At 39.7% G+C, this 21,107-nt stretch overlaps 2 protein-coding genes and 1 long non-coding RNA gene across 9 annotated transcripts in view; 2 read left to right on the top strand and 1 right to left on the bottom strand.

Annotated features, from left to right (window-relative positions):
* Window positions 1-3,001, top strand: part of aven (apoptosis, caspase activation inhibitor) — a 37,764-nt gene extending 34,763 nt beyond the window's left edge. The window contains exons 4-6 of the mRNA XM_005475062.4: window positions 71-166; window positions 654-963; window positions 2,362-3,001. Of these exons, the coding sequence (XP_005475119.1) occupies window positions 71-166; window positions 654-963; window positions 2,362-2,519 (564 nt within the window). The 3' untranslated portion in view covers window positions 2,520-3,001. The remainder of the gene's footprint in view (window positions 1-70; window positions 167-653; window positions 964-2,361) is intronic.
* Window positions 2,866-21,107, bottom strand: part of ryr3 (ryanodine receptor 3) — a 112,887-nt gene continuing 94,645 nt past the window's right edge. For 3 of the 7 annotated variants that reach the window (XM_025899121.1, XM_025899120.1, XM_025899118.1), the window contains 30 exons: window positions 20,304-20,688; window positions 19,444-19,556; window positions 18,926-18,977; window positions 18,767-18,826; window positions 18,578-18,677; window positions 18,217-18,296; window positions 18,037-18,113; window positions 17,882-17,955; window positions 16,893-16,907; window positions 15,513-15,593; window positions 15,289-15,377; window positions 15,058-15,186; window positions 14,870-14,974; window positions 14,558-14,639; window positions 13,118-14,400; window positions 12,970-13,022; window positions 12,724-12,886; window positions 12,529-12,615; window positions 11,944-12,144; window positions 11,734-11,864; window positions 11,196-11,238; window positions 10,280-10,407; window positions 9,912-9,972; window positions 9,678-9,824; window positions 8,407-8,541; window positions 7,702-7,858; window positions 7,534-7,598; window positions 6,502-6,602; window positions 6,375-6,426; window positions 2,866-4,001 (listed from right to left, as the gene is read on the bottom strand). In XM_025899121.1, coding sequence (XP_025754906.1) covers window positions 3,906-4,001; window positions 6,375-6,426; window positions 6,502-6,602; window positions 7,534-7,598; window positions 7,702-7,858; window positions 8,407-8,541; window positions 9,678-9,824; window positions 9,912-9,972; window positions 10,280-10,407; window positions 11,196-11,238; window positions 11,734-11,864; window positions 11,944-12,144; window positions 12,529-12,615; window positions 12,724-12,886; window positions 12,970-13,022; window positions 13,118-14,400; window positions 14,558-14,639; window positions 14,870-14,974; window positions 15,058-15,186; window positions 15,289-15,377; window positions 15,513-15,593; window positions 16,893-16,907; window positions 17,882-17,955; window positions 18,037-18,113; window positions 18,217-18,296; window positions 18,578-18,677; window positions 18,767-18,826; window positions 18,926-18,977; window positions 19,444-19,556; window positions 20,304-20,688 — 4,345 coding nt within the window. In that variant the 3' untranslated portion in view covers window positions 2,866-3,905. The remainder of the gene's footprint in view (window positions 4,002-6,374; window positions 6,427-6,501; window positions 6,603-7,533; window positions 7,599-7,701; window positions 7,859-8,406; window positions 8,542-9,677; window positions 9,825-9,911; window positions 9,973-10,279; window positions 10,408-11,195; window positions 11,239-11,733; window positions 11,865-11,943; window positions 12,145-12,528; window positions 12,616-12,723; window positions 12,887-12,969; window positions 13,023-13,117; window positions 14,401-14,557; window positions 14,640-14,869; window positions 14,975-15,057; window positions 15,187-15,288; window positions 15,378-15,512; window positions 15,594-16,892; window positions 16,908-17,881; window positions 17,956-18,036; window positions 18,114-18,216; window positions 18,297-18,577; window positions 18,678-18,766; window positions 18,827-18,925; window positions 18,978-19,443; window positions 19,557-20,303; window positions 20,689-21,107) is intronic. The other 4 variants (XM_013271994.3, XM_025899119.1, XM_019345742.2 and 1 more) reach the window with 4 other exon arrangements.
* Window positions 7,865-9,322, top strand: LOC112842473 (uncharacterized). Its single transcript, XR_003214246.1, has 2 exons — window positions 7,865-8,347; window positions 9,032-9,322. It is a non-coding gene; the product is annotated as an uncharacterized LOC112842473 (long non-coding RNA).

Here is a 21,107-nt window from a genome sequence, read left to right on the forward strand (position 1 = left end):
TGCTCTCACTCACCTAAACTCTGTAGATACAAACATTTGTTTGCAGTCTGTGTTCTCATTTGTTCTCCAGATGGCAGGGATTGTTTTGGACCTCCCAGCTCTTACCCAGATTCTTCAAGAAGTGCCTTTGCATCAGAAACTCAACCTGGAGCCCGAGCTGATTCAGGCAAGTATCTCGCACAGTGTTAGCTGATGCCCAGCACACTGTGGTTGGGTGTTGTTCAGGAGAAAATACTAATTATGCAAGAAGGAAACACAGTTGCTTAGGTAAACTTTAACAACAAATATGTTTATACGGAGAAAATTAGGTTTTCTGTGTTCTGTGAACAAAAGATTTTATTTGCAAATCATTGCATTCATTTATTACATTTTACACAGCATCTCAACTTTTTGGGATTTAGGGTTGCAAGATATGGCATAGAGGCATGTCAGGTTAAATTAAGTATATATTAAAAAAACTAAAACAATAGACTGACCTTTTTGTATTTATTGGTACATGTCTGGTTACTTTCACCCAGTAGATTAATACACTGTGTTGATTACCTTCTGAGAAAAAAGAAAATATGGCTTCTGTATCTTTGTGTTTTTCTCAGAGACATTCATGACACAAGCAGTTTTTTATTTTGTGTTTTTTACTTTACCTGATGTTTCAGGTCTCAGCACCAGCAGAGCTGCCCAGTATGACTCTAGCACCTAAACAGGAAGTGCCAAAAATGTCCAAATTCACACCTCCATCCGCATCTTCAAAAAGCCTCAGCATCAGCCAGAAAGTCACCGTGGATGCAAACCCAGTGGGGGGCTCAGGCTCGCAGCTTTCTTCCTTGGCTGCTGCTGCTGAGACTATGGTGGATGATGCTGATGAAGAGCTGGACAAGCTGCTCAACTTACAGAAACCAGTGTCAGGTGATGCAGGAAACCAGCCTGTCAGTGGTGCAGAAATGGAGAGCGCTGTTACAGAGAAGGGCAAGTATATTTAATGATAGTCTGTCCCTGCATGTTGAGCGATGTGGGATAGCCTGGGGAAAATATAGAAGATTAATGTCGCTCTTGAGTCTGTGGAGAATAGTAAGCTTCAGTTAGCTTAGTGTAGAGAAAGAAATTCATTAATAATATATACTGTATATTTACTTTGTCGTGCACAACATATATCTTTTTGACGGTTGCGTGAGATCATAATCTTTTAACTGGAAAGAATAAACAAAACATGGCATGCTAGCAGTTTAACCTTAAAAGTGGCCATTGTGAAACTTTGGCACCTAAAGATTCGACTAGACACTTTGAAGTACTGTATTTGGATAATGTTTCTTAATAGAGTTATTATATTTTGGATTTACTAGTTTTTGTTTTTATTTCATTTGATATTTAGTGGATTTTTTTGTTTTTTTATTGTTGAAATTGTTTAGTTTTAGTTTAGGTTATTGGGTTCATTTTTAGTCTTTTTAATTATTATTGTATGATTGTCATGTGTCGTAGGCAACATTTGGGAAAATCGGTACAGGTATTACAAGAAAACTGCTTTTTGAAAGCATTTGACTCACCGACATCCAGAGTCTCAATAAGCACAGCCATCAATGCCTCATTCGGCAAGATGTTATAAAATTTACCCAACTAAAAAACACTAAGGATCATTCCTACATATTTTTTATTGTATTTTAATTAGTTTTTTTTTCAATCCAAAATTGTAGTTTTTACCTCTCAGCCGTAAAAGGGTTATTTGGTTATTGTTGGACAATAACCAAAGCAAGTAAATAAACACCCAAGCAAGTAAATAAAGTTTTTTTAAGTATTTAAAAAAAAAAAAAAAAAAAAAAAAAAAAAACACACTACAATTTTAGGATTTTTTCACACATAGTGTTAGATCACTATAATAACCTTGTTTTTCGAATAGAAAGCTACCCAGATGATGATAACTTCCGCCTTTTGTACTGACAAGAAAAAAAGAAGCCATTGTTACTTAGGGCAATGTTTAAAGCCTAATGTTAACGCTAAAAAAATTTGAAGAATAAGCAGGTTGGTCTTTACATATTGAAAAATATCCAGCTATTACTGCAAGAGCAGCAAATTAAGACATTTTCTTGAAAGCAAATTTTTCAGTTGCACTGAAAACTTACCGGCTCATAACTCTGAAACAGATTCATTCCACACAGAATTATTATTTTTAAACACTTCTAGTATGTTAAATATAATAATGTTACTGAGTTTTAGAGACGCTGGATAGCTGTTGATTTTCTGCTTTGCAGGATTGCAATATTCACATGTGGTGTAATTAAAGCACAGATAATAAAGTTAAAATTACTTAGCAGAAGGTAAGTTTAGAGGAAAGACTAAAAATATGTCTCCCATCATGTTATTAATCTGCAGAATGTGAGGAAGTGAAAGACGTGACAGCAAAGCCGATAGAAGAGAAAAAGATGGAGGTGGTGAAGGACAAAGACATCGCACCTCCACAGTCTGTGCCCAGCAAACAGGAAATGACTGAGGACGACCTGGAGGACTGGCTTGACAGCATGATCTCCTGACACTCAGGGAACTTGGTCATGGCAGTTCAATTGCTTCAACTTCCATCCTTGAAAAATTAAGTCCACCTGGAAGTTTATGATGCTAAAGTTTGATGCTTCCTTGTTTCACACGGACCTGCCTCCCCCCCCCATGCTGTAAGAGAGGCAATATGTTTTGTTTTGGAGGTGTAGAGGTTGGGACAGTACATCTCGAACATTTGTGAGAGTGTGTCAAAACGTTCCTGGAGCACACCCTGCTTCAGAGAGAGAATTCTCTGTTCCCTGTGAAAGTTTGACTCTGGAGTGTTTTGCTTCAGAGGAATGGTGACAGACGGGTAGTGAAAGAGGTCAAGGACGACACGTTTGGTTCACTGCGTCAGTTACTTTATTCATTTCCTCCCCCTCATCAAAAAAGAAATGCAGTTTACCAAAGCTACTACATACATATAAATGGCCAGACAAGAGCGGGTAACCAGTTTGTCGTCAATAAATTCTCGAACCAAGTTTTGCTGTTTAATTGTCCGTTTGTTGTGGGGTTCCTCTGCTGTAGAAACAAGTGCAGGTGGGCAGGACACCACAGTTCAGGAACAAAACCAAACTAAGCAACATTTACACAAGGATCATCTAGATATTATACAACAAATATTTCTTTTTCTTTTTAAATGTAAAAGCCACAAAACTAGCTTTACCTAAATTTGCTTATAGCTAATCAAGAACAGAGCACTGCTTGTGTTAGGAGGGACAAAAATGATATTTTTTTCTCTTTTGCATAGTTTTTTTTCATAAGGCACATCGGCACTTGATAAACACCTAAAGTGAGAGTTGTCTCTGGTCCTGGAAGAACCATCTTCATGTCATCAGAACGGTTTGAACCAGCTTTGAAAGGCAAATCAGGTCATTTCACTGGATGTTAACTAGATCATTACTAGCAGCACACATCCATTCACTTGTGGTTTGGGTAGGAAGTGACAGTAACATCCTGGCGGTAATCTAGAAATTGTGCATATTCAGACATTCAGTTGTCATGCTGTAACCCTTCACAATTATCAGATGTCTACAAACAACAAATTGTGCAGCAGGTTGGGGTTAAGCAAGTGAAAAAAGGCCATGTGAATCAGAATTAAAAGAATTATTTGCATAAAAGAGGCGTAGTGGCAGGAGACTATTTCAGTAACAACGAAGAACACGCAAACCCGAAATGTCCAATCGTCAGTTGTAAATCTTAGAGTCGTTATGTTTTGCGTTTGTGTCAGAATTCAGATTTTTTTTTTTTTTTTCCTCTTTACATTTTTCGACACTATGACGGTGTGTGTTTTGGTAACAGGGTGAAGTCAAGTTCAATGTCTTTTTTCCAGGTAGAAGCAAAGTGGAGATTGGGGTTCAGAGCAGCAGACAAGGCGGCCCGCTCTAACCCAGCTGGTCCTCATATTGCTTACGGAAGCAGTCTCCAGTGGGGAAGAAGTCCCAGCATCTCTCCTGGTACATCTTCCACACGTATGACTCCTGAAAAGGGAAAGGAATGGTTTAAAGGGGCAACGACTGCACATAGTTTTGGTTATACTCAGTCACAGTTAACTGTTTAGAGTAATATGGCGAGATCTTTTGTACTGTTCAGTCTTGCTGACCTCTGTCCTCAGAAAACTGTTAAGGCCAGATTTACCTACAATCTGCGTCAGCACAAAAACCTCCTTTGGCTTTGAGAAGCTGCTGTCGTGCTTTTACTAAAGAGGCGCAGAGTCACCTTTGCAAGTGAAAGATGTGGACACAGGTGTTTCTGTGGCTTGCGTTATTGCATGTATGCATGCCAACGTAGAAAAGAGCGCATCTTATTTTGAACTTGATGTGGTTGTGATAGTTGCCGCAAGGACTGTTCATTTATTTGAAATGAGAAGGGGAGAGTGGGAGAGACTGGGTGCGTATCTTGCACAGGTGGATACCTCAGAGCTCGGAGTGCAGTGCCAGAATTTCTCCTGGAACTCTGGGTCCCACATGAAATGGATTAACTAATAATCCCAATACAAGGCAGATGCATCTTGTTTTAGAGGGAGTGGAGCAGTTTTCAGTGTTTTAGGCTTGGTCACTTCTACACAGAGATCAATATATTATACAGACATCTCTGTCTTTCATCAACAGTGTGCACACCTTTTTTTTTTTAGACTCCTATATACTCCTACACACCATATTGAAGTATTAATATATTAAAGTGTGTTAGTTTGTTTGATTAATGTCTAAATGTTACGATATGTACTATTGACTATAGTAATTATCTACAGTGTCACACCGCATGCAGAAAATAAAAGCAATGTGCATTAAGCCACATGAACACATATCTAATTTGCCAATCACATGGCAATGACTCAGCAGACCGGTCAAGACCATTTCTGCTGCAATATTTCGATACTAGGTCAGAATTTAGCATAAACAACGTGAAAGTATCCACCCTGTCTCGTATCAGTGGGTCAGCCCGATGTTGATGGCGTAATAGTGTGGGAGATGTTTTCTTAACACACTTTGGGCCCCTTAAACCAACTAATTTTAACACCACAGCATGCCCGAGTATTAGCGTTAACCATGTCTGTCCCCCCCAATGTGTCACTGACCACAGTGTACTCCTCTTCTAATGGCTGCTTCTAACAGCATATCATGCCATGTCTCAAAGTCATGTTGAACTGATTTCTTGAATGTAACAATGAGTCTAATGCACTGAAATGGCCGCTAATGTTATCAGGTCTCAATCTAATCCGGAACTGAGAATTTGAGATTCATATTATGGGCGTGTATCTGATGCTATCAAGTCAATATGGAACAAAATCTGTTGGCAAAGGAGGGTCCAACCTGGTACTATCAACGTGTACCTAATAAATAGTCTGTGTTCATTGTTATCACAGCAGATCAGCTGTTACGCAGATTTAATTTGTATACAGTAGAACGGGATCATGACGCAGCCCTCCTCTTATGAATCCTGTGCTCCACCTGAGTCTCAGACCTCAGGACCAAACACAGTCGCCAGTAATTTCTAGCAGAAGATTTCTCCCTTATATGAAAAACATTCAAAGTTTGTCTTATTTATTTTAAGAGAGGAACACGTGTAAAATCTGTGTTTATGTATTATTTTTGTTAGCACATTAGTCACTCGCTCATGCTCCCTCATCAGGTCTGTCTGTTCTTGACCCATGAATAGACTGACTACATTCTTGTTTATAAATTGGTGGCTTGTAAGTAGATTAGCCTCAGAACTTTTCCTTCCCGTCATTACGTTTTTGCAATTGCACTATCACGGTAATAGGCCTTGCTTAGTAAATCTGGCCCTTTGTGTCACAAATTTCAGATGGTCTGACTGCAAACAATAAAATTATTTTCCCTAAAACATAAATACTATGATGATATATGATATTGTGAAATAGTTTCATCCCATCTGCAGTGACTATATATCCCATCAGTGGACAGATTAAGGATGTAGCTCAACGGCATGTCAGTGATTACACTGTTTTTGTGACTTATTCACTCCTAGTAGCTGAATGCGATCCTTTGCAGCTTAAAGGAATAACAAGTGCAAGATTTCTATTTCTTTGCTAAATTTGTATCATAAGAAAAAGTACACAAACATCAAACAGAAAACCAAGTTGAATCTCAGGTGCACAACAATAACAACTTAATATCAGAAGTCAAAGAAAGCCCACGCATTGCTTCTTTCTCCAGCAAAGCTGTACCTTGTGCAACATTTCAACCCACTTGATATGTTGCATAAGTAAACCTACTGAAGTCTGTAACATTCCAGTTTTTCCTTTTGTTCTTTTGAGATTTGTCACAGACGGCAGATTATGCATATAGTGTTTAAAATGACCAAATACTACAGACTGGTGTTCGCTCACATACCTGACCCGTATGCTCAGTCTCATCCTTGTTAATCAGATACATCAGGAAGAACCTGCACACAGGAGGCACAAGTGTTAAAGGGGGAAAACTTCAGTCACATTACGTTTGGTCATATTTCTGTACTTACAGGTAGTTGGCTAGGTTGTGTTCTTGTAAGGTGTGAGTTTCAAAGCCATGAGGCGTCCGGTCAAAGTAATCATTCCCAATTCCACAGATGAAACATTTGGTCTGGAAGACAAATGAGTGGGGATCGAAAATTAGTGATGACTGTCATCATCCTATTTGAACCTGCCAATTAGATTTCTGCTAATCAACTTTTTCTTGTGAAATATGTTAAGGAAAAAGAACATACAAATGAATAATAATTTGAATTATTGAAAGTTAAAATGGAAACAAATGCACAATAGATGCAAAACAAGAAAAACGTTTGCCATACATTCTGGTCAAGTCACCTTGTCAACAAGTATTGACCAAAGTGTCGCACAACTGAGAGAATAAAACAATTGGAGCAATAAAACATTATATTACAAACAAATAGGAGAAAAAAAATGTCTAAATTAATTATTGCCTGCAGTTATTTGTAATATTTATTCTCAGTTAATTTTATTTATTTGTGCCAGTTTTGTTCCTCTGCACAGTGTGGCTCACAGGAATACACAATTAATTAGACAATTAAGTTGGTCTGTGGCACAAGGGAATAAACTAACTAATGAAGAAAACACTCAAAAACAATTCGAGTTGGATTGACTGACTACAGGATTATTACATCACCAGCAGTGACCAGAGACCGTTTAAAGTCAATGATATTTGTCAACTTCACGCAATGATGGGTGAAATAATCACCGGTGATTATAAGTCAAGTTAAACTTTTCTCTGTTTTTAGACAAACAACTGAACCACCAATGAGAGCACAGGATGCCGGTGATTTGAGTTATGACGGGGTTGTAAAAGCATTAGAGGACAAACAGGGATCAAAGGTCTGTTTGCGACCAACCATCAGCTAAAGAGCGATGGAGGCAAGTAAATCGCTTCCTGTGTTCATGCTCCTTAACTCACATAAAGCAGGAAGGGAATACTGTCACTTACTCAAGGATTTCCTTGGTCATCTGAAGCAAAAATATAGCTGGCAACAGATAGTTTGGTTAGAGCAGAGCCTTACCTCCATGTCCTCTTTCACCTGCTCCTGTTGGTCTCTCAGCTCACCAAAGGCATCAATGATTAAACCTGAAGAAAGGTGCGATGCTCTGTTAGAGGAGCATGAGAAGAAAACAAAGACCTGTGTGGTTTTTAAGTTAAACGCAGATAATGAGAAAGTAGTTTCACGTACCCTGAATGATGGCCAGCAGGATGACGATGACAAAGAAGAAGAAGGTGATGTCGAACAGGATGCGGTAGAGCTCGTATGGATCTCCAGCTGGGTCCTCTAACTCATCTCCAATACCTCCTCCAGCTCTCACACCCACGTACATGTGGAACATATAGCACTACAGAGAGGGGCGGAAACAGGCATTAAAGGAAGCTACACCTCATTCAGTGTTGGCTGGGAAGGACAAATGAAAGTGGAAACTAGTCTTTTTTCATTCTATATTTCAAACTACAAAACATGGCTGAAGACTGAGTGTCACTGGAGCTGCAGGTGGAAGTTCTGAGCCATCTATTAAAGTAAGGTTAAAAAAGGAGTCATCAAGGTCTACGTTTTACAAAAGATTATGAAAAAACATTTGTAAGCTGTTACTCTACTTCCAGTATAAAGACTCTATTTAGAGAAACATTAACTAGGAAATAATTTATAAAAGATAAGAAAATACTGCCCAATAGACACCTTCTACCTTTGGACCCTGAACAAGGCTAAGAGGCTAACATGTTCAAGTCAACCATTCAAACTAAAAGCCTCAGGAATGGGGGTATTTTCAGCTCCAAATGTGTCCTTGCTGAGGAATGAAGTCTTTCATTTTCACTACCACAAAAGAAAGGTATTTTTCAATTTTCAGCCACTTTCACATGAATAGACACCGGAGGTGGTCAGACATACCGTCATCATATCGTCGCACTTCATGTCGGGCTCGTCTTCATCCTCGCTCTTATTGTAAAACTTCCTGAAGAAGTTGAAGGCCACCACGGTGTAGAGATAGACGACCACCGCCAGCAAACCCACAGTCAGCACGAGCTGAAAGGAGAGGAGAGTCATTTTAATTGGATACATTTTATCTGAAATTCTTTTAATCTCAGTGACGATTAGAGGCAACAATAGAGGAGACAGACTCGTCTCAGAGGCACAATTGGGGCCTTCTTTTTTTGTTTGACTGTAAATTTTGAGAGTAATTTTTGCAGTTTCTGTCAGAACTGTATTAAAGTGTCAATGCTACTGTGGGTTTGTTTGGTTTTTTTCAAATAAAGTTCTGCACTAAAGTACTTGAGTACTTGCTTAGCTTTCATCAGTATTCAGACTTTCAAGACCTTCAGAAGTGCAAAACTGAAGGTTCTTGCCATCGCACATCATCTTTCCCCGTTGATGCTTTGCATATGTATACCATCCGTTTTATATACTGTCATTCAGTCCAACTGTCGAAACCGGTGGTTGAAAAGAAGCAAATTTTAACTCCAGTCTGACATATTTCAGAGTGTTAATAAGGTTGTGCCCTGTCTTCCTACATTAGACAAAGATGAAGCCCTAACAAGCCTTGGCAACTAAATGCCTGAGCTGATGAGCAGACAGAATCAGACCATCATGTTCTGGAGAAGGCTTCGTTGAACATCAAGTAAAGAGACAAACAGCAACAATAAAAAAAAACAACAACTTTACACTCATCCATCTCTTTGCTCATTTAGCAGTTAGTTTTTAGGTACCTCCTGACAGCTTTTGGAGTCAGTAGGAATGGCTTATTCCTGAAAAATCCACACGAATGTTCCAACAACCACAAAATAAAAGCAAAATCTTGTGTCCTTAACTGTTTTATGTCTTTTTATTTATTTCTCATGACTGTTTATCTAATATGGACCAGATTTCTGAGCCATTCCTTGTTTGTATTATTTTCATGATCTGATTATATTTATATTCAGTATGAGTCACGATGCTAGTTCTTTCATCCCTGTTTGGTCTCTGTTATGTATCATAGACTCAGACAGAGATTGTTTGCTGACACAAATACATTTTATACCGTTTTGAAACTTTTTAAAGATGAGCCAAAAATGCATCAGAAACCATTTGTTTCACTGTTTGAGTTCAAGCGAGTAGAATGCTTGTATTGTGCGATTGTTGCTTTTCCTTGAACTCTGGCTCCCTCTGCTGGGAAAACTACTTGCCTGCTTGCCATTGTGAGTAACAGATGACAGGATGGTGCGAAGGGTCTTGAATCCCATGGCGATGTCCAGCAGATGAGCAGCAAAGAAGAAGTTGTTGAAGTGTCCAAAAATAGACATGGTGGTGTACCAGATGAGATACAGGAAAGACTGGAGGAGGAAAAGGTAAATATTGTTTTTATGAGGCTCTTTTTGAACATCACACTGATGGTAGATGTGATGTGGACTTAAACTCACATTGTCAGTCAAGACCACGCCCAGTTTCCAGATGTGGTACTTTGTATCAATGGAGCTCAGCCTGTTGATGACAAAGTGAAAGGTGGTTGTGTTTACATATATATTTAAACTCATCAACAAAAACTGAGTTTTTACTTGGTCAAGTCATGATAATAGAGAAGTGACAGTTTTGTAGTTTCTGTGGCAGTTCTTACCGATGACCAGGTGCATCTCTTCAGAATTGTTCATCTCTAGTCAAGGAGAGTCTTAAAAACCCTCCTTGACTGTACTCTATTACAACATTGGAATCACTTAATGTAATATATAAATGTGTTTACTGCATGCGCATCTCTGAAGGAGGACTAAGAAAACGGGAGGTGTGTTCTCACCAGGAGACCAGGGACGCTTCCTTCTCGACAGTTTCCACTGTGGGGTCAAAGTCCAAAGCACTCTTATCTAGGCCTAAAAGCTCAGCAATGCGTTCTGCTCCATAGAGATCACCATATTTATTAATAACCTGCACATATAGAGGAGCACAGGAGAGAACAGGTGCATTAGTTAACTTTAACTAGCAATGGAAAAAAAACCCCCAAAAAACTGACTGGCATGCAACTGTGTAGTATCTAATGTAATGCACAACTGCCACCAGAGGGTGGCGTTAACATAACTATAAGCTGTTCGCCAACCACCATTAGAGGCTCTTCCTACGCCTCCAGCTCCATATGTTTCGAGGGCAGCTTTGCATGATTCACAGTTCAAAACGATCTTTATTTATCTTATTTAAAAGTCAACATATACATAGTCATCTGACAGTGGGTGGGATGGGGAACAATCTTAGAATAACAGGCGAATAGCTCCCAACAAATAATGAACTGTATTTTTGCTTAAAGTGGCTTTCTATTACATAAAAAAGTCCAAAGTGTTTGAGAGTTTGTCTAGTATTTCAGTTTAGAGAAAGTGACACTAGTCACCCTCAAAACACAAGTACCCTTGGGGGAAAAAGATTCAGCCAACTCCTCATTACTCATTAGATCTCTTCATATTTAGCCATTTGGTAATTTAGAAAAACAAATATGTGTTTTTTCCATATTCAGTGTGAGCTACATTAGTCTAATCATGCTAAAGGGTCAAGCTTAGAATATAATACAGCCTGTCAACCTGCTTCCCTGACACAGAAGATTAAGCCCAAACTAAAAAGAAAATAAAAAATTCATTCAAAACTAGCATGAAAAGGTTTTCAGTTTAAGAATAGGCTTAATCCCACCTTAATCCAGGAAAATGGTCATCTCATTCCTCCACACTCACCTTGCGCTTGATAAATTTGTCCCAGTAGTTGTTTGGGAAGGATCTGTAATGGAAAGTGAACAACAGAGACTCAGTTCACCTGTTGTAATATTGTCTAATATTTAACCCTAATATCAGATATTTAATGATCAGACAATTAACAAATGGAGACATAAATGAGAATCAGGAATCCATCTGGAATTGGTTTATTTATTAACCAATCAAAAGGTTAGTGGCTCAATCTCTGGCTCATCCAGTCCACGTGTTAAAGCATCCTCGGGCAAAATATTAAAAACGAAGTCGCACCCAATGCATTTATCGGAGTGGGAAAATTTAGATAAAGTGCTTGGGCATAGATAAAAGCCTGGTATGAATATTTGTGTGACTGGGTGAAGAAGACAGTAGAAAGCACTTTGTGTGCTCAAATTGAGTAGAAAAGTGCTATAAAGGTAACATTCTGCCCTTAATTTAACCAAATGTTATATTTATATAAAATTTATAATCCAGATAATTTTAAAACAAAATCCAAACCACATTTTTAACAAGACCAGAAACTCACGGGGTGTTGATGACAAGTCGATCCCACTGGCCTTTGATATCATCGTCAGATGGCTGCTCAGTGATGTACAGCCCATCAAATTCAAGCTTTCTGGCAATTTCCTTCTCCCTCTTAAAAACCACCAAAGGAACCTAAAATCAAAACATTGGGACAGTAAGACTGCATCTTTTAGAAAGTGACTATTTTCAGCCAAACAAAGGCATTCCCCACCTTCAGGCAGTAGTACCCGACCAGGCAGACGAGCGAGATGACGGTGTGGAATATAGCCAAGAAGCGCAGCGTTGGTAACATGTAGCCGGTGCTCTCCTGAAGCACAAACTCATCCATGTCAAAGAGCGTGTCCTCGTCATCCTCTTCGTCAGCACCCCAGCGGTTTTCACCTTCAGTTTCTTCATCAGTTTCACCAGTGACCTGAAGCGCAAAATATACCTCGTACACTCATATAATGAATATATTGGGCCATTTTTACCAGATGTTTCCAGCTGTATATTTGCATTTTGCCTTCTATGATCATTGGGAACTCCTCCACTGATATGAAGGTTTTCAGGAGTTATTGATTGATGTCTCTCTGCTACAACACACCACTAAACACGTTGCTGTTTTAAAGGCTGTCTAAACAGACTTTTTTTATGAGTGTTTTGATGACTTTTTTAGACTTCCTTGTTTTGTGTTTCTTATTTAAGTGGCAGCGCAATTTCACTTGTGATATTCATGTCATGTCACCTTTTGTCATTTTTCAGTTTTATGGAAATTCTGGGAAAATTTGCGCTCCACTTGGACTGACGCTTGAGTTACCTTGTAGAAGAGCAGAATGAAGTTGATGGCAAAACACACAAACAGGGCCAGGAAGCGGAGGTTATAGAAGTTACGAGCCAGGTAGTTCTGTGAGGAAAGAAGTTTCACAGTAAGACTAACTATTGATAGCTTTCAAAGTGTGCCCATATTTTAGAGATAATTGCATAAGGAATGAAACCTAAACTGATGACTTACCACCGTCTTGTTCAGATAGACATCCAGAACTGCAAAAATACTGGACATGAACGCCGGTGCTGGCTCTTTAGGCTGACTTGACCTGGTCTTGGGCTTCTCCTCTGTCACTGGCTCCTTAGCCGCCTCCTCCTTTGGTTTATCCTCCTTCTCTTGGTTCTCTGTGCTGTATTTATCATTTTTTATTTGCTTTTTAAGTTAATTTTATTTCGATGGCAATTACTTTTAATTTCACTTAATGTTACTCACTCTGCTTTTTCTGGTTCATTCTCAGGGGTTTCAACCTTCTTGGCAGCAGCTTTCTGCAAAAAAACAAACAAACATTTATATAAGATGAGAGGATGGATGGAAGGGGAAATTAAAGGCAGATATCTAAATTGTGTTTCTGACTATGGACCTTCTTATGATCAGTGGAGGGCTCAGCACTCAGCTCGCTAACATCCCCCAGGCCTGGCTCCACATGTTTTCCTCCTTCTTTTTTAGGCGCGTTCAGCATCTCCATCATCATGTCAACCTCTACGATGTCCCCTGTTGGTGCCATGGCTATGTCCAGGTTTCCTAATGATTCTATAGCCTCCACTTTCTCTCCCTCTATCACATCTCCATGGATGCCGAACTGAGTCGGGTCAGGCATGTTTCCGAGGATGTCCGTCACCTTTATGTTCTTGGCTCCCTCGACTAAACCTCCACCAAACATGGAGGACCAGATGACGTGGAAGAAACCAAAGATGAGGCTGTAGATACCCTTAAAAAAGCCAGTGAAGAGCATCCAGAAGAAGGCAAAGAAGCCTGTGATTATCTCCTTGATGCTCAGCTTCTTGAGTTTCTTAAACTTCTTGCGCATGTTTTTAATGGAAAACATCTGGCGGACGTGTGCAATCTTGCCACTGACTGAGCGACATGCGGTGGTGAAGGCAGAGGCAGACTCCAGGGCGTGCTCTTCCTCTGCAGTCAGCTCCTCCAGGATGCTGTGTCCATCTTCCTCTTCGTCCTCTTCGGGCTGTTCAACCACTTCTGGCTCAGAGATCTGTGAGGCCAGCTGCATCTCAAAAATGGTGTCTTCGCAGAAATTCACAAACATCTCCATCTTCTCGCTCTCTCCGCCCTCGTTCACCACGTCAAAGATGAACTGACGCTTGGATTCTTTCACCTGCGGCTTTTCCCACTGCTCACGGCTCGACTCGCTGATCTCAAAGTAAACCCTCTCGATTCGCTTTGCACTGCCCATGATTTCAATACGACCCAGGTAAGGCTCAAAGTAACTAAGCACACTTTCAGCCAGATCTAAGAAAGTGGCAAGTCGGGAGTCATGCGGCATGTGTTCAGACAGGTTGGTCAAAAGGACTGCCACATTGAAACCGATGTCTTTGGCCGGCTCGTGGAACCGCTCCACAAACTCCTTGTAGTTGAACATGTCATTCTCGTCCGCCTCTACACACGAGAGCAAGAATTCGATCTCAGACTGGATGTACTGCTTCTGGCTCTCCATGGACTTGTGGAACTCCTTCTTAGAAATGATGCCTTTACACTCAGGGTCATACTCCTTGAAGTTGTCAGAGGTCGTGAGATCCTTCAATTTAAGGAACATGTCGAAGAACTTAAGAATCATCTCCACATTGCTGGAAGACTCCACCAGGGTGTCAACCATCTGCTTTCCAATTGTTCCATTAACCACATTACCTGGGAAGTAAGGCACACATTTTATAATCATATACAAAGACAATGACATATGTACTTAAAAGACAACTTTTTTTGTGTATTTAGTCTTTAAAGCCCAATTATTTTTTTCTGTTTCTGGTATTTTCTCCAACATCAAATTAAAACTTCATGCTCTTACCCTCAAGCAGAGACAGCAGCATGACCACCATGTCTTTCTGTAAGTCCATCAGTTCCTTCAGCAGCTCAATTTGACTGGCATCCTACAAGTACATGGTCAACTATCATTCAGTGGTTTGTCTTAAGCAATTAGCCATTTGCACTCATCGTTTGGTGTTATGGCATATGTATGTATCATAATAAGAAGTGACATGTTTTCTGCTACAAAAAAAAACCTATATGCTTTGGCTGCAATGCTTTACTTAGCGATGTACCTCCTCACAGAAATGAGAGAGTCTATTAGCCTGTTACAAAAATACAAGTTGCATCATACCTGAGACAGCTTCATCTGCATGTTTGCGAAAACATGCAAGAAGCCCACCACTGCATCCCACAGTCTGCTGTGTGCTAAACTCTGCTGGTTCCCAATACATGGACCCTGCAGGAAAAAAAACATCATGAAATATTTTAATCCTGACTTGACAAAACTCAACAGTGCTGACCGAGAGATCAGCATCTTACCTGGATGTACTCAGTCAGCGAGTTAAATATCTGCTTTGCTACAGATAAAGCTTTGGAAAAGTTGAGCTTTCCGGTTTCATCAATTATTTCTTTGCCAGAGTAGTACCAGTAGAAGTCACTGATAGATTCCTGAAGGAAGACCACAGTGAGAAACGGGTTAAACAAACACAATAAAGATGATGACGATCATACTAAAGATGGATCCAGCCTTCAGTTTTGTGCTTTAATCACCTGAAGACGGAGCAGATAGTCCACAGTGCTGATAATGATGTTGACTGTGGTTGTGTTTCCAGTTTGGGTTCTCAGAAAATTCTGGAAATCTGAAAGATGAACAAATATTCTCAAGGCCTAGATCCTTTTTTGTAAAACCGGTGCAATAAACTAAACTTGTGCAAACAAACTCTTGTGTTTCGGATGAAAACGTGCATTTGGAATAAACTCAAAGAGGGCCTCACCTCCATTGTGGCCCTCGCACAGAAGTTGCAAAAACCGGAAAAGATCTTTAGTAAACTCATCATTCTGTAGCACCTTGGAGCCTTGAGAGAAAATATTTTGGTGAACACAGCTGAAACTCTGCAATACTTACTGGTAACACTTCATATTGTAGTCCTTGTAATAAGTGTTAGTTAACAGCAGTAAGGCTCTTATAAGTCCTTCTTAAGATGTTAATAAGATGTTATATACATAACATACTAAACAATAACATATAATAATGTATTATAAACTATGAACTTAATAGCCAACTATGTTTTCTTCGCAACTATTGCATTTAATGTGAGAACAATGGCTTACCAGGTTAGTAAATATATTATTATTAACTTATTAATAATGCTTTTCATAGCTCTGTCTTTCTGTCCACTATGTTGTTAAAAAGTAGACATAAAATAATAAAAGCTAGCTTAAAAAAAACAACACATACACTGTAAAATGTGGTTAATTTGGGTTGCACAATGTTAATAATCATTCTTCAGGAGTTACAAGCATCTTATTATACATTAACTAACACTTAATACAAGAACCTTATTATAAAGCATTACCTTTTTATTTCAACATGAGGAGGAATAATAACAATAATAACAATAATAATAATAATATGTGAATCTCCCTTCAAAAGCAATTAATATGACGCAAGCAGGACAGGTTTCATGTTCCAAACATTTTGAAGTCCAGGGCCTTTAGATTGCAGATTCAAAACTGAATCCAAAGTGCTTTTTTTGGTAAAAATGCTCTTTCCTTAAACAACAGTGAAACACTAGGACATTTCCATAAGCTGGAGGAAGCCTGATAACTTTCACATGCAGGCCATGACTGGGCCTGACAAAGAGTGGACAGACGGGATTACCTAATTCACTTTAAAAATCAGCTAGTCAACAGAGCTATATGAAATGAGCACAGTACAGTTCTTTAAGCATATAAAACCATGTGAAAGTTAAACATATGTATCATAACCAGCTTTGTGAAATAGGCCCCAAGTAGAAAGCAAGACAAAGCTTTTTAAGGCTGTGGAATGATCCACAGACCTTCAGTCAAACCCTTTGGAAGTGGCACTGATAGCCTTAGACTGACATATTTGAGCATCAGTAATAGGATTTGCATTAGTAAATGTTAACATGAAGGGAATGGGAACAAATATCACAGAAAAGGACAGTCAGTGGATTCTGAAGATCCACTTTCTGTGTACTCTAACAGTTGGCATGCACAGTGTCTCCCTACAGGCATCTGGGGGAGGGCAGGGCTGGGTACCATATAAAGCAAGGAGTATGGACCACAGATATGGAGGGGACATTCAGGGTGAAAGCATAGCCATATCAGCATGATCTAAATTTGCTATTTACCCCGCTCAGTGTGGACTGCCATCGATGGGTTTTTAAAATGACAGGAAGGAGACGAACAATACACGAAGACATAAGCAAAAAGAGAGGACATTGAGTTACAATACCAAGAGATATGAATATACCAGCTACTAGTGAAAAACAAAGACATGCAGTTAAAAAGAAATTTGTCTTCTGACGGGGGAGAAAGGAAAAAAATCAAAAAAAAAAATCATAGGCCTGGGTTATTTCTATGTACCAACTAATAAGATGAGGACCAAATAAGAATTCAGTCATGGTGAAAAGTTTGTAACGTTAACAGACACGAGTAGTAACAGTGAATTGTTAAACACAGAACTCAGTGGAAATGTTTAGCAGAGAACTGAATGATGAACGAACAGACGTTGTTTGATGTGAGAAGCATCAAGTGAAGAGTGCTTTTGTTGGAAGTTAGAGAGAGATGATAGGTCTTGTTTTAATGCTGGACCATGTCCTCTAAGACTAAATATTTGTATTTAACCTAACCTTCATTAATATCTAAAATGCTGACAGAAAGCCATACAGTAACCCAACATAATCCCATATCTTCCACTGTAGAAAGTCCAAAAATATATATGTACACAAATGTAATTTACTTGTACTTTGATTACTGCAAAAAAAAGACATTAAAGACACCACACTGACAAGCAGCAAACTATTTCTATTAATCAAAATTTACATTGATAGCAATGAAATTTTGATTTCAAAGGCCATACAGAAACTACTAATTAGCATTAATTAAGAGCTTTCAATAGATGCTGATGTTAAAGTTGGCATGGTTCAGCATTAGTTCAGTGAGGGGTGGGGAAGGGTATAATCTTCTGTTGGGTTGTAATCAAGGATAATATCAGGTGTTTCAGCAGCAGGCGTCTACTCTGAGAACCTCGAGAGAAACCGTTCACAAATATGGAGTTTGAAAGAGAAAAAAAAGTAGATGTCACACAATGCATCTAATGAAAGTCCACTTCACTTACTAGAACCTTCCTCTGTCACCATGCCGAGTCCTTCTGCTTTGTTCTGTCTCTCAAATGCATTCAAGTCCAGGACACTAGGAGAAGAACCTCAAAATCAAATATGAGCATATGAATCTTGCGTTTGTTTCCAGGAAGAATAATATCATAGTACCGACCTGCAGGACTGCATTAGTCCTGAAAGACTCTTGAAAAAGCCTGCATCTCTTTTTTCTTTCAAGTAATCGAGCATTTTCTGCGATGGGTGAAGTAAAGCATTACATTCTTGTCAAAAAAATGAAATGAGAAATTAAAGTCATAAACTGGCTGTATGTGCACACAGTGCAGAATGACCTCACCTGCTGAACTTGCACGTTGCCTCCATTTAGGATGGAGATGCCCAGTTTGAGGGTGCAGGTCACCATGGGGCCCAGACGACCTGATAGCAGAAATTTAAGATAAAAACAAAAAAAAAAAGGAGCCAGTTAAGACAATTCATAATCTCTACAAGCAAATACAAGCAAGCACTTTTCTAAATATAGTTACAAAGTGCTTTACAGAACACAAACAGGTAAAAATAAGGCATGAAAAACTTAAATGGAGAAGACAAGGAGGACAATTTAGACCTCAGTGGATTAAGAGCAACTGTTTTCTGCTGTGACACTGCTTTGGACACAACAGTAAATCAGCTGCGTAGCTGAGTGAGAAACAGATCATTACCTTTACTGGCGCTGATCATCTGCAGCACCATTTCAGCAGCCCCACGAGCGTGCAGCCTCGCCTGCTGATAAAGGATCTTCTGCTTTTCCATCTCCTTCTCCTGAGGGACGAACACACACACACAGTAATGAGGAAAGCTACATTTTAAGGAGACTGACCACCTTTGCTACCAAGCCCCCACCAGGGTACCTCGAATGTCTTTTCTTTCCCTTCTTCCTCTTCTTCTTCTTCCTCATCCTCTGCACAGCTCTGAGAACACAAAGGCTCACTTCAGGGTTTGATTTCATTTTCCAGCTGCCTAGATTTCATTTGCTGATAATTGATGAATTAAACTTGAAAGAAAACTACCTTTGCCATCATGTCTGCATACGCAATATACAAAGGATCTTCTTCCAAGTGACTGAGAAAAAATAAAGTCAAGTTGTGTTAATATCATATATTCTGCTTGTTAAAGTACAAAAAACGGACAAATTATTCAGAATTTCTTTATGTTGTTTATGTTCAACTATTAATATCAGTTGCCCAATCTTAGAGAGCAGATTACAGTATAGTAGTCTCTGGGGTGGGTTTATTTTATTTTATTTGTATTTTTTTGAGTAACTATTCCATGATTTCTGGAAAGAGACATTACTACTGAGTTATTGTGTTTTATGTTATGTAGTTCAAGTGGTTGTATTGATTAAATGTTAGACAATTATCACAGTAGACACCTCAAAAGTTGGCCAAAGACAAACTTGGATACACAAAAATTAAAACAGACCACGGGGCAAAATATGTAATATGTTATCTGGAAGTGAACTGCCCCTGTAAGTTTACGATTAACAGTGTTTGCTAATTGCTTAAAAGCAGACTTGTATCCATCTCACCTTCTTTCTGTCAGAGCATTGTGGCTGAAGTGGAGAATGAGTTGGTGGAGAGGGTCGGGCTGGATCTCAGCCACCTCCTCTTCCTCCTCCTCCACAATCTTCATTGGTGTTTTCTGCACAGGAGTGAACTATTAGCTCTGCTCAAATCGCATCTGCTTTCTACTCAGTGCATGAGACCTTAGATTCATTGACATCTTTGCAAACTCACTGACACTTTCACACATTTGTCCAAAACACTGAAATGAGTTGTTAACATTCACCTAGTACCAGCATGCAGATGATTTTGTTTGTTTGTTTTTTTGGTCCTGGTAATCCATGAATAGGACAAGACATTAAAAGTGACTCATGAACAACAGAGTTGGAACACGTTTTCAAATGCATGCATGTTACAGCAAACAGATGCAAGCAGTAAGCCGTTGGGTGATATGAATTTGAACATGGGGAATGATCCAGACGGCAAAGGAGCCTAACAAAGAGGGACTGTCAAAACGACACAGTCTTCGAGAGTCCAAACTAATCTGAAAGTTTGGTCAAATAAAACTGACAATAAATTAATAATCGTCCGAAAGGAACAGATTATAATCTAATCATCATGTATTTAAAGCTTTAATCAGTGAGAAACCTTTTTTTTTTAAATGAATTTGCTGCACATCTGCAAGATCTAATATGAAATGTGATCTTCACATGACTACGCGAGCATGCCACTGACGTCACGGCCACAGAAAGTACTGGAATTTCACCTTCACACTCACACTACAGACTTACAGAGTACAGCAAAACGACAACTGATGGGTTGGATCCAGATCGGACAGCCAAACAGCTAGTGACAGTCTCCTATTGTAGTGAAAGGCCCTCCTTACCACTGCTGTCAGAAAGGCATAGCCTGCTTTTCTAGAGCTGTGAGTGCCGGAGCTGGCCCTGTGTCTCCTGAGTTGATCATGCAGCCTCTGACCCCTGACGGACCTCTGTTTGAAGGGTTTTGCACGCCTAGAGCGGGGGACCCTGGGTGCTTTGGGCGAGGTCCCCACCCGGGCGCGCTCCCATGGCTCAACAGGCGCAGAGCTAAAGAAGCATTCGGCAGACAGGACTGGCAGAGGGGTGCCAACGCAGGGCACATGGGGCGAGGGCAAGGCTAGCCCAGTACTTACTGCCAGATCCTGAACTAGCTTCTCCTCAAAGGAGTACTCCTCTGCCTCTATCCAAAGTCTCTCATAGGCCGGGATGAAGAAGTTGATAGCACGATGCCTGGGGAGGGGGAGGTGGGGAGGAATGAAGGGGGGTAGGGGAAGGTAAGAGTGGCATTAGGGTAGGTTCTGGTGAGTTTTTGGTGGAGACAGGAAGGAGAGATGTTGGGAGGAGGAAGGGATTACAGGAAGTGCATTTCAGGCAGGGTGGTGATTGGTCAATGTGGGATCCACTGGCTCTTCTGACTGGTCATGTTTGGTCTCTAAAATACCTGCAGTTACCTCATCAAAGGAGCATGCACACTTTAGGAGGGTTTTTGTTTTCTTATCTTAATGAAACTAATCATAATGTTGGAAACCAGCTGATCAACTTAACAAAATCAAGACTGATATATTTCTTTCTGCCTTTCTTCTTCTCTCCTTTCTTCAATGCTTCCTTTAGGGTTCACCTGAAATGAAACGGAGGCCTGCGGCTTGCAG

Source organism: Oreochromis niloticus, linkage group LG15, assembly GCF_001858045.2.
Source record: "Oreochromis niloticus isolate F11D_XX linkage group LG15, O_niloticus_UMD_NMBU, whole genome shotgun sequence".
Lineage (NCBI taxonomy): Eukaryota > Metazoa > Chordata > Actinopteri > Cichliformes > Cichlidae > Oreochromis > Oreochromis niloticus.